The 13,085-nt window shown below is 34.3% G+C and overlaps 1 protein-coding gene across 1 annotated transcript in view; it reads left to right on the forward strand.

Moving 5' to 3' along the window:
• Nucleotides 1–13,085, forward strand: part of CATSPERE (catsper channel auxiliary subunit epsilon) — a 264,815-nt gene that overhangs the window by 168,653 nt on the left and 83,077 nt on the right. The window contains exon 11 of the mRNA XM_059940988.1: nt 9,784–10,226. Coding sequence (XP_059796971.1) covers nt 9,784–10,226 — 443 coding nt within the window. The remainder of the gene's footprint in view (nt 1–9,783; nt 10,227–13,085) is intronic.

The following is a 13,085-nucleotide window of genomic DNA, read 5'->3' on the forward strand; positions in this document are numbered from 1 at the left end:
AAAGGCAAATATACAAAAAAAGGTAGAAAATCAACCACATACACAGATAGTAGAAAGCTTAAATGACAAAAGTAGTAAAATCATCTATATTCACAATAAGCAGTTATGGGATGCACAAAAAAATTAGATGTAAAATATGATGTCAAAAACAGGAATCACGCAGGGAGGAGAGTACAAATGCAGGTTTGTTAAAATGTGTTTGAAATTCAGAGATCAGCAACTTAAAACAATCACATGTATATATACATTGTTATAAGTAGACCTCATGGTAAACATAAACCAAAAATCTATAACAGATACACACACAGAAAAGAGAAAGGAATCCAAACATAACACTAAAGATAGTCATCAAATCACAAGAGAACAAAAGACGAAGAAAGGATCAAAAAGTACTACAAAATAACTGCAAAACAATTAACAAAATGGCAATAAGAACATACATGTCAATAATTATTTTAAATGTGAATGGACTAAACTCTCCAATCAAAAGACATGGCTGAATGGATACAAAAACAAAACACATATATATCCTACCTACAAGAGAGTCAATTCATATCTAAAGACACACACAGACTGAAAGTGAAGAGATGGAAAAAGGTATTCCATGCAAATGAAACAAGAAGAAAGCTGGGGTAACAATACTTATATTGGAAAAAATAGACCTTAAGGCAAACACTGTTGCAAGAGACAAAAAAGGACATTACATGATGATAAAGAATCAATCCAAGGAGAATATATAACTATTGTAAGTATATATGCACCTAACAGAGTAGTACCTAAGCATATAAAGCAACTATTAATACATATAAAAGGAGAGACTGACAGTACCACAATGATAGTGGGGACTTTTAAACCCACTTACATTAAAGGACAGATTATCCAGACGGAAAATTAATAAGGAAACATTGGCCTTAAATAACACATTAGATAGAATCAATAGATATATATAGAGAGAACTTTCCATCCAAAAGCAGCAGAATACACATACTTTTCAAGTGTACATGGAACATTCTTCAAGAGAGATCACATACTAGGCCACAAAAGAAACCTCTTAATTTAAGAAAACTGAAATCATACCAAGCATCTTTTCTGACCATAACACTATGAGACTAAAAATCAACTACAGGAAAAAACTACAAAAAACACAAACACATGGAGTCTAAAGAATATGCTACTAAAGAACCAATGATCACTGAAGAAATCAAAGAGAAAATCAAAAAATACCTGCAGACAAGTGAAAACAAAAACACAACAATCCAAAATCTATGGGAGACAGCAAAAGCAGTTCTAAGAGGGTAGTTTATAGTGATACAAGCCTACGTCAGGAAAAAGAAGTATCTAAAATAAAAAACGTAACTTTCCACCTAAAAGATTTAGAGAAAGAAAGATAAAAAAATCCCAAAGTTAGTAGAAGGAAACAAATCATAAAAAGCAGAACAGAAATAAATGAAATAGAGATGAAGAAAACAATAGAAAAGATAAATAAAATTAAAAGCTGGTTCTTTGAAAGTTAAACAAAATTGATAAACCTTTAGTCAGACTCATCAAGAAAAAAAGATAAAGAGCTCAAATCAATAAAGTTAGAAATGAAAAAAGAGAAGCTACAAGTGACACCACGGAAATACAAAGGAGAGAAGCAAGAAGAACTACAATCCTGCAGCCTGTGGAACAAAAACCACATTCACAGAGAGATAGACAAGATGAAAAGTCAGAAGGCTATGTACCAGATGAAGGAATAAGATAAAACCCCAGAAAAACAACTAAATGAAGTGGAGATAGACAACCTTCCAGAAAAAGAATTCAGAGTAATGATAGTGAAGATGATTCAGGACCTCGGAATAAGAATGGAGGCAAAGATCGAGAAGATGCAAGAAATGTTCAACACAGATCTAGAAGAATTAAAGAACAAACAAACAGAGATGAACAATACAATAACAAATGAAAAATACACTACAAGGAATCAATAGCAGAATAACTGAGGCACAAGAATGGATTAGTGACCTGGAAGACAGAATGGTGGAATTCACTGCTGTGGAAGAAAATAAAGAGAAAAGAATGAAAAGAAATGAAGACAGCCTAAGAGACCTCTGGGACAACATTAAACGCAACAGCATTCGCATTATAGGGGTCCCAGAAGGAGAAGAGAGAGAGAAAGGACTCAAGAAAATGTTTGAAGAGATTGTAGTCAAAAACTTCCCTAACATGAGAAAGGAAATAGCCACCCAATTCCAGGAAGCACAGAGAGTCCCATACAGGATAAACCCAAGGAGAAACACACCGAGACACATAGTAATCAAATTGGCAAAAATTAAAGACAAAGAAAAATTATTGAAAGAAGCAAGGGAAAAACGACAAGTAACATACAAGGGAACTCCCATAAGGTTAACAGCTGATTTCTCAGCAGAAGCTCTACAAGCCAGAAGGGAGTGGCATGACATATTTATAGTGATGAAAGGGAAGAACCTACAACCAAGATTACTCTACCCAGCAAGGATCGCATTCAGATTTGATAGAGAAATCAAAAGCTTTACAGACAAGCAAAAGCTAAGAGAATTCAGCTCCACCAAACCAGCTCTACAAGAAATGCTAAAGGAACTTCTCTAAGTGGGAAACACAAGAGAAGAAAAGGGCCTACAAAGACAAACCCAAAACAATTAAGAAAATGATAATAGGAACATACATATCGATAATTACCTTAAACGTGAATGGATTAAATGCTCCAACCAAAAGACACAGGCTTCCAGAATAGATACAAAAACAAGACCCATATATTTGCTGTGCACAAGAGGCCCACTTCAGACCTAGGGACACATACAGACTGAAAGTGAGGGAATGGAAAAAGATATCCATGCAAATGGAAATCAAAACAAAGCTGGAGTAGCAATACTCATATTAGATAAAATAGACTTTAAATTAAAGAATGTTACAAGAGACAAGGGAGACACTACATAATGATCAAAGGATCAATCCAAGAAGAAGATATAACAATTATAAATATATATGCACCCAACATAGGAGCACCTCAATACATAAGGGAACTGCTAAGAACTACAAAAGAGGAAATCAACAGTAACACAATAAAGTGGGGGACATTAACATCTCATTTACACCAATGGACAGATCATCCAAACAGAAAATTAATAAGGAAACACAAGCTTTAAGGACACAATAGACCAGATAGATTTAATTGATATTTATAGGACATTCCATCCAAAAACAGAAGATTACACTTTCTTCTCAAGTGCGCAAGGAACATTCTCCAGGATAGATCACATCTTGGGTCACAAATCAAGCCTCAGTAAATTTAAGAAAATTGAAATCATATCAAGCATCTTTTCTGACCTCAGTGCTATGAGATTAGAAATCAATTACAGGGATAAAAACGTAAAAAACACAAACACATGGAGGCTAAACAATACGTTATTAAATAACCAAGAGATCACTGAAGAAATCAAAGAGGAAATAAAAAACTACCTAGAGACAAATGACAATGAAAACACGATGATCCAAAACCTATGGGATGCGGCAAAAGCAGTTCAAACAAGGAAGTTTATAGCTATACAAGCCTACCTCAAGAAACAAAATAATTCTCAAATAAACTATCTATCCTTATACCTAAAGGAACTAGAGAAAGAAGAACAAACAAAACCCACAGTTAACAGAAGGAAAGAAATCATAAACGTCAAGAGCAGAAATGAATGAAATAGAAAGGAAGAAAACAATAGCAAAGATCAAGAAAACTAAAAGCTGGTTCTTTGAGAAGATAAAATTGATAAACCATTAGCCAGACTCATCAAGAAAAAGAGGGATAGGACTCAAATCAATAAAGTTAGAAATGAAAAAGGAGAAGTTACAGCAGACACCGCAGAAATACAAAGCATCCCAAGAGACTACTACAAGCAACTCTATGCCAATAAAATGGACAACCTGGAAGAAATGGACAAATTCTTAGAAAGGTACAATCTTCCAAGACTGAACCAGGAAGAAATAGAAAATATGAACAGACCAATCCCAAGTAATGAAATTGAAACTTTGATTAAACATCTTCCAACAAACAGAAGTCCAGGAACTGATGGCTTCACAGGCGAATTCTATCAAACACTTAGAGAAGAGCTAACACCTATCCTTTTGAAACTCTTTCCAAAAATTGCAGAGAAAGGAACACTCCCAAGCTCATTTTATGAGGCCATCATCACCCTGATACCAAAACCAGAAAAAGATACCACAAAAAAAGAAAATTATAAGCCAATATCATTGATGAACATAGACGAAAATATACTCAACAAAATACTAGCAAACTGTGTCCAAAAATACATTAAAAGGATCATACACCATGATCAAGTGGGATTTATCCCAGGGATGCAAGGATTTTTCAATATCCAGAAATCAATTGGTGTGATACACCACATTAACAAACTGAAGAATAAAAACCATATGATCATCTCAATAGATGCAGGAAAAAAATTGACAAAATTCAATATTCAATTATAAAAACTCTCCAGAAAGTGGGCATATAGGTAACCTACCTCAACATAATAGAGGCCATATATGACAAACTCACAGCTAACATCATTCTCAGTGGTGAAAAACTGAAAGCACTCCCTCTAAGATCAGTAACAAGACAAGGATGTCCACTGTCACCACTTTTATTCAACATAGTTTTGGAAGTCCTGGCCACAGCAATCAGAGAAGAAAAAGAAGTAAAAGGAATCCAGATTGGAAAAGAAGAAGTAAAACTGTCTGTCTTTGCAGATGACCTGATACTACACATAGAAAATCCTAAAGATACCACCAGAAAACTGTTAGAGCTCATCAATGAATTCAGTAAAGTTGCAGGATACAAAATTAATACACAGAAATCAGTTGCATTTCTATACACTAAAACAAAAGATCAGAAAGAATTTAAGGAAATAATCCCATTTACCATTGCATCAAAAAAGAATAAAATACCTAGGAGTAAACCTACCTAAGGAGGCAAAAGACCTGTACTCTGAAAAGTATAAGATGCTGATGAAAGAAATCTAAGATGACACAAACAGTTTGAAAAATATACCATGTTCTTGGATTGGAGGGATCAATATTGTCAAAATGACTATACTACCCAAGGCAATCTACAGATTCAATGCAATTCCTATCAAATTATCAACAGCATTTTTCACAAAAGTAGAACAAAAATTTTTATTTAATTTGTATGGAAACACAAAAGACCCTGAATAGCCAAAACAATCCTGAAAAAGAAAAGCGGTGCTGGAGAAGTCAGGCTCCCTGACTTCAGACTGTACTACAAAGCTACAGTCATCAAAACAGTATGGTACTGGCACAGAATCAGAAATATAGATCAATGGGACAGGATAGAAAGCTCAGAAGTAAACCCACTCACCTATGGTCAACTAATCTATGACAAAGGAGGCAAGAATATACAATGGAAAAAAGACAGTCTCTTCAGTAAGTGGTGCTGGGAAAAGTGGACAGCTACATGTAAAAGAATGAAATTAGAACAATCTCTAACACCATACACAAAAATACATTCCAAATGGATTAAAGACCTAAATGTAAGACTGGACACTATAAAACTCTTAGAGGAAAACCTAGGAAAAACACTCTTTGACATAAATCACAGCAAGATCTTTTTTGACCCACCTCCTAGAGAAATGGAAATAGAAACAAAAATAAACAAGTAGGACCTAAAGAAACTTAAAAGCTTCTGCACAGCAAAGGAAACCATAAACAAAATGAAAAGACAACCCCACAGAACGGGAGAAAATATTTGCAAGCAAAGCGACCGACAAGGAATTAATCTCCAAAATATACAAAGAGTGCATGCAGCTCAATATCAAAAAAAAAAAACCCATCATAAAATGGGCAGAAGATCTAAATAGATATTTCTCCAAAGAAGACATATATATGGTGAAAAAGCACATGAAAAATGCTCAACATTGCTAATTACTAGAGAAATGCAAATCAAAACTACAATGAGGTATCACCACACACAGTCAGAATGGCCATCATCAAAACGTCTACAAACAATAAATAGTGGAGAGGGTGTGGAGAAAAGGGAACCCTCCTACACTGTTGATGGGAATGTAAATTGGTACAGCCACTATGGAGAACAGTATGGAGGTTCCTTAAAAAACTAAAAATAGATTTACCATATGATCCAGCAATCCCACTCTTGGGCATATATCCAGAGAAAACCATAATTTGAGAAAGATACATGCACCCCAATGTTCATTGCAGCACTATTTACAATAGCCAAGACATGGAAGCAACATAAGTGTCCATCAACAGAGGAATGGACAAAGAAGATGTGGTACATACATATAATGGAATATTACTCAGCCATAAAAAATGAAATAATTCCATTTGTAGCAACATGGATGAACCTAGAGATTATCACACTAACTGAAGTAAGTCAGAGAAAGAAAAATATCATATGATATCACTCTTATATGGGATCTTAAAAAATGATACAAATGAACTTATTTACAAAACAGAAACAGACTCACAGACTTTGAAAACAAATTTATGGTTACCAAAGGGAAAAGGTGGTGGGAGGGATAAATTAGGAGTTTGGGATTAACATATACACACTACTATATATAAAATAAATAGTCAATAAGGACCTTCTGTATAGCACACGGAACTCTACTCAATATTCTATAATAACCTATATGGGAAAGGAATCTGAAAAAGAATGGATGTATGTATATGTATAACTAAATCACTTTGCTGCACACCTGAAATTAACACAATATTGTAAATCAACTATACTCCAACATAAAATAAAAATTAAATTAAAGAAACCACTGTGGAGAATATGCATATATATACATATGTATATATATACTTGTATGCTTGTACAAGTATTCCTGTAACATAGATTATTAGATATAGAATTCTTGAATCAGAGTTCTGAATATTTAAAAAGTTGATAAATCCTTAAAATTGTCAGTCTAAACTCACCCAAAGGTATTTGAAAAATGTATATTTTTATAAAATCTGTTTACTATTTACCCATAGTGTGGAAGAAAAATGTGTAATTCTCATTTAATTGCACATTTTATAATTAGATGTTTTATCTAGTTTTGTATGTTCATTGGTCATATTTTCTGTGGATTGTCAATTCATACTGTTTAGATATTTTGCACTGGATTGCTTATTTTCTTATTGATATGTTTTTTACTTATAATGTATATTATCCATTTGTCTTTGACACATATTGCAAATATTTTCTGTTGTGTGTAATTTCTGGTGCGTTTTTGCAGGGACTTTGACATTTACAATTTCAGTTTTTATGTAGTCAAATTTGTTTGTATTTTTATTTGTGAATTCTTCTGTAACGTCATAATATGAAAGGTCTTTCCAATTATAAAGATATTATCACATATTTTCTTTTTATAATTTATCATTATAATTTTTATGTTTCAATCTTTAATTCATCTAGAAATATATTTGGTATAAGGAATCTAATTTTATTTTTTATTTCTATTTTTCCTGTGAAACCTGGTGTTGCCTTCAAATCAGTCTTCTGTTAAACACCGCTTACCCTACAGATTTGAAATGCCAATTTTATTATGCATTTATTCCTCATGTTAACTGGATTCAGTTTCTAGGCTATCCCCTTCCCTCATCTATCTCCACAAGATCTATATTGTTTTGATTACTGTAGCTTTAATCACCTAACACACTGTATAATTTACTTATCTTATGTTTATTGGCTGTCTTCCCTAAAGGAATAGAAGCTACAAAAGAAAATGATCTTTCAGTTTTTTTACTAATATGTCCCTCCCAAATATCTAAAACAGTGTGTAGCTATAGTGGGCATTCAGTAAATATTGATATTTATTGAATAGATGATTGCATATTTGCAATATCAGGTCTTCCCAACCAGGAATGTTATATCTCTTCATTAATTTTATTTTCTCTAATTGGTCTATTAAAGTCTTTCATCTCTTCTTCAGCCAATTTTAGAAGTTTGTTTATTCCTAGGAAAGCATTCATTTTTTCTAGATTTTCCAATTTATTGGCAAAGGCTTCCCATTTTAATGTTTAAATTTCTTATGTATCTGTAATCATATTCTCTTGCTTATTTATAATATTGTTTATGTCCCACTCCTTGCTAGTTTGGCTTGCAAGATATCATTTAGTTCTTTTAGAATTTTTTGTTTTTGTTTTCCTTTCCTTTGAAAAGAACTCTTTGATTTATCAAATCTACTTTCTTTTTTATGTAATTCCTTAATTTCTGCTTTTGTCATTAATGATTCTTCACTTCTGCTTTTTGTTTGTAACGTTGGTATTCTGTTGCCTGCTTCTTGAGTTAAATAATTAGTTCATTTATTTTCAGTTTTTGTTGTTTTCTAAGCATTTAAAACTATGAAAAGCATAATGCTATGAATTTTTCTCTGCATGGCTTTAGCTACGTCCCACAGAATTTTATATATAGTGTTCTTATCCTCATTATTTAAAAATATAATTCCTAATTTTCATCTTAACTTCATATTTAATCCAAAATTCATTTAATAATGTTTTTAATGAGCAGTGTGATAGGAAAATGGTAGTATGCTGACACTGTTATCTTATTAAAGTATTCTGATCCTAAAAAAAAAATTGGTATTTCTGATTTAAGAGCTTGATTAGAATATAATTTATGGCAAGTTGTGAAAATGTCACTTAATTATTCATATTCCAAATGTAAGATGCAAACGCACAAAGAGCTCCGAACCTCCCTAACTCTTTGAATTCACCTTCCTCCTTTCAGCCAGTCCTTTCTAAGTGTTGTTTTTGAAAATTAAAGAAAATATACTCCTAGGGACTGTACGCAAAGAGTGTCGTATCTGGAAAGGAAGTTATGAAACCAACTAGTCCAACTGTTCGTTTTATACATATGGCTATAGAACCAAAGAGGTTAAGGGACTTATTGTCTATGAACCTCTACGACTTAGGCATAATACTGTATTAAGGGGAGAAAGTTAATTATTTTGTATAAAGTGAACCTGAAGAGGTGCTGTCTCCCTCCCACCACCATTTCTTCATCCCAATTGCATTAGCCTACTATGGCTGCCATAGGAAAATACCACAGACTAGGTGGCTTAAACAATAGAAATTTATTTTCTCACAATTCTGGAGGCTAGAAGTCCAAGATCAAGGTTTCATCAAGGTTGGTTTCTGATGAAGACTCTCTTGCTGGCTTGAAGACAGTGGCCACCTTCTCATTTTGTCCTCACATAGCCTTTCCTCTTTGTACATGCAGAGAGAGAAAGAGCTCTCTGGTGTATCTTCCTCCTCTGATAAAGACATCAGTCATATTGGATTAGGGCCCCATCCTTCTGACCTTGTTTAACCTTAATTACCTCCTTAAAGACTCTACCTCCAAATACAGTCACAATGAGAGTTAGGGCTTCAACATATGCATTTTGAGGGAACATAATTCAGTCCATAATACAATGCTTCCTAATAATACCATTCCTGTCATGCTCATCCTCATTTATTATTTAATGCACTAATTCCAGCTCTTTCTTCTATGTTAATAATGTGATTATAAAAGTGATAGAGTGAATGTGAGGAGAAAGGTATGCAGAAAAAAAAAACTCTCTGTTATGAAGTGGGAGAGAAGCTCTCAAACATCTTGTAAAGTTATGGGTTTGTGCCTGAACACTCTAATTTTCTTGAAGTATATAAATAATCACTATGAAAGAAATTATTTTGGTTAATAGTGCACTTAAATAAAACAGCATGGATTTATGTCAACATAGAATAACACAAACTTTTCTCTCTTTTTTCCAGATTATTATGGAAATATTGTGGTAAAAATGGAAAATAATGTCATGTTTTATTTCAAGATTAATATTAAAGATGCAGTAAAGCTGCATTTATGGACAAATAGCACAATAAAATCATTAATTTCCTTGAATACATCTGGTAAAATGTATCTCATACATGTTTTTGAAAATGGCACAATATATCCACAGGAATATCCCTTAAAACTGGAAGCACAAAGTATAGCTTTCAAAACAAAAGAAAAATGCCCCTACATGGCATTTCATAATGATATTTTTCGTGTTTTTTATCTTTTGGACAAGGGACAAAACCTGTCAGTTTGGGCTCAAATAGTCTATCCAGAAAATATTGGCCTGTATATTATTGTGGAATCATATGGCCCAAAAATATTAGAAGAGAAAAATCAGGTTCACTATGAAATTGCCTCAGGATACTGCACTAAAACCATGGTAAGTTAATATTTTAAAATTCTTTCATTTGATTTTAATAAATGTAAAATTATAATATTAACATTTAAAAGAATGGATTTCCCTCCAAATTTAGCTTTGAAAATGTTGAGAAATATGTAAGTTTTTAATGAAAAATGATATGGTAAGTCATTAATTCCTGAGCAACAATATTTACTTTCAATATCCAGGGCCTCTTTGCCACTTAAAAACACATTCCTGTAGAACTCTTTGTCAACTGTATTGTTCACTTCCTTTTTTTTTATGTAGTGCATGACTGCTCTGTAGAGTTCTATCTGCTATCTATTGCACTATAACACCATCCCTAAACCTAATGGCTTCAAACAACAAGTTCTGTGGATCAACAATTTGGGTTACGAGTAGATGGGCAGTTCTGCTGGTTTCATCTGGGTTTATTCATGAGGCTGTGGTCATCTGGTGGCTTGCCTGGGACAGGATAATGTAAGATGGCTTCATTCACATGTCAAATGTTTGGTGCAAGCACTGGCTTGTTAGTATAAGGGGCCTCAGCTGGAGCACTTGTCTCTGCTCCATGTGTCCTCTATCCTCCAGGCTAGACCTGGCTTCTTCACATGGCAATCTCAGGGCAGTGTTCCAAGATGGCGAAGGCAGAATCCACAAGGCCTTTCAAGGCCTAGGTTTGGCTACATTCTATTCGTCAAAGCAATTCACAAGGCCAACCCAGATTAACATGATAGGGAAATAGACTCCACCTCTTAATAGAACAGCAAATTTACACTGTAAAGGGACCTATGTACAGGAATGGGAGGAATTACTGCAGCCATCTTCATAAACAATCTACCACAATAGACATAAATGTACTGTGTATATTATTTTGTGTACTACTTTCCTAGGTAATATTATAGCATAAGCATTTTTACATGTTACTGTAATTTCTTCCCAAATATTGTATATTCTATTCCCCACTCTCCCTTTCTAGGCTCAGGTTTCTTAAGCATATACAATAGTGGGCCTCTTAATTGATACAGTGGAATGGAAGTGTTCACTTAATTCCAAAGTAAGTTAAAGTGAAGAATCATTTAAAAAAGGAAAGTGCTATATGTGAAACATTTTACTTTAACTTAAATAGATGTATGTACATTCATTAGTCAGTCTTTTAATATAGAACCACAGACTTTGCTTTGAAATTAGTCCACTGATTGGAATTCCTCATCTCCTTTCTTGCGTAGTCTTATTCATAAGACATCATCTCTTAGTTCGCATTTCGGTTTCTTTAAAATAGCCGGGGGCGGGGGGGGGGGGGACTTAAAGACATTAGCAAAACAACCAAAGTTCTAGATTTTTATAATTTTTTCCCCAGCCTTTTAGTGTTATCTTGCTCATACCTAGCTCAGCAATTTCTTCTGTGACTTGCTTTATCAAAACTTTCCAAAGCAGTTCCAAACTTAGTTTTCAGGGAAAGAGTAACTCTATTTTTACACTGGTATTTAACCAATCCATAATATTTAGTTTAATTCCACAATTACAATAATAATCCAATCTGGCATAAACAGGTTTTGAAACAAATAAAGCTGTTTTGATTTATATACAATTACATGGATAGACCTTAAAACATAGTCTTGAATGAAAAATAGTGTTGAATAAGAAACTGAGACCTATCAAATATTACTATGTAACATTTATTAAAATTACAAACAACTGCACACAAATCACAAGCAAAAAAGAGTATTGTTCATTTTATAAGAATACAAAGACAGCCAAGGACATATATCAAACAAGTAAAGCATCATGCTTGCTTGATATATGTTATGGGTGCCTATTATGAGGGAAGGGAATGGGGGAAGAAGATACAGGGGAAAAGTAAAATACAATAAACAAGACTGGATTGAGCATGTTTCAAGAAACAAGGAGTATATTTAACTCACTTTTCTGAAGCTGAGGCACTCCCTCCTTCCAGAACAAAAACAAAGATTTACACTTTTCTTCAGCACAGCACAACTTTCTTTGATTATCTAGCTCCAATATCTGCATACACTCTCATAGGATTTCTTTCCAAGAATTGCATGTATAATGTATATTTGTCCACTTGCAATTCAACCCTTCAAAATACTAGTTGCCAATCAAAATATACAAAGGATTATGAAACGTTAAAATTTTCATGTTTTAGTATATTTTTTCTGTTAATATATTCTTCAGCTCTGTTTTGTTCTTGTTTATATTTTCTAACTCTTTATTAAACTTCTCACTTTGTTCATCCATTCTTCTCCTGAGTTCATTGAGCATCTTTGTGATCATTACCTTGAACTGGTTATTGGGTAGATTGCTTACCTCCATTTCACTTAGTTTTTCTTCTTGGGTTTTATCCTGTTCCTTCATTTGAAACATATTCCTTAGTCGCCTCATTTTGCCTAATTCTCTGTGTTTATATGTATGTATTAAGTACATTGGTTACATTTCCCAATCTTGGAGAAGTGACCTTATGTAGGAGTTGTCCTATGGGGACCAGCAGTGCACTCCCCCCTGGTCACCGGAGCTGTATGATCTAGGGGTGCCACTGTGTGGGCTGAGTGGGCCCTTTTGTTGTGGCAGGGCTGCCTGTGAGTATACTGGTAGGTGGGGGCTGGCCCCCACCTGGTTGGCTGCCAAGTCCTTCTTCCCGCTGAGGCTGCTTGTGGAGAGGGCCAGGTCCTGACATAGTTGGCTGTACTCTCCAGGGAGTCCCAAGGCTGATGCCATCCTGCTGGTTGTGGGGCTGGGTCCCATGATGGCTGGCTGGGAGGGTTCGGGGGGGCTGTGGATGGTGCCATGCACTGGTGGCTGGTAAGCCCCCAGAATAGGCTAGAGGGAGGACTCCAGAAGAGCACTTGCCAGCACCAATGT

This window comes from Balaenoptera ricei, chromosome 1 (assembly GCF_028023285.1).
Source record: "Balaenoptera ricei isolate mBalRic1 chromosome 1, mBalRic1.hap2, whole genome shotgun sequence".
Lineage (NCBI taxonomy): Eukaryota > Metazoa > Chordata > Mammalia > Artiodactyla > Balaenopteridae > Balaenoptera > Balaenoptera ricei.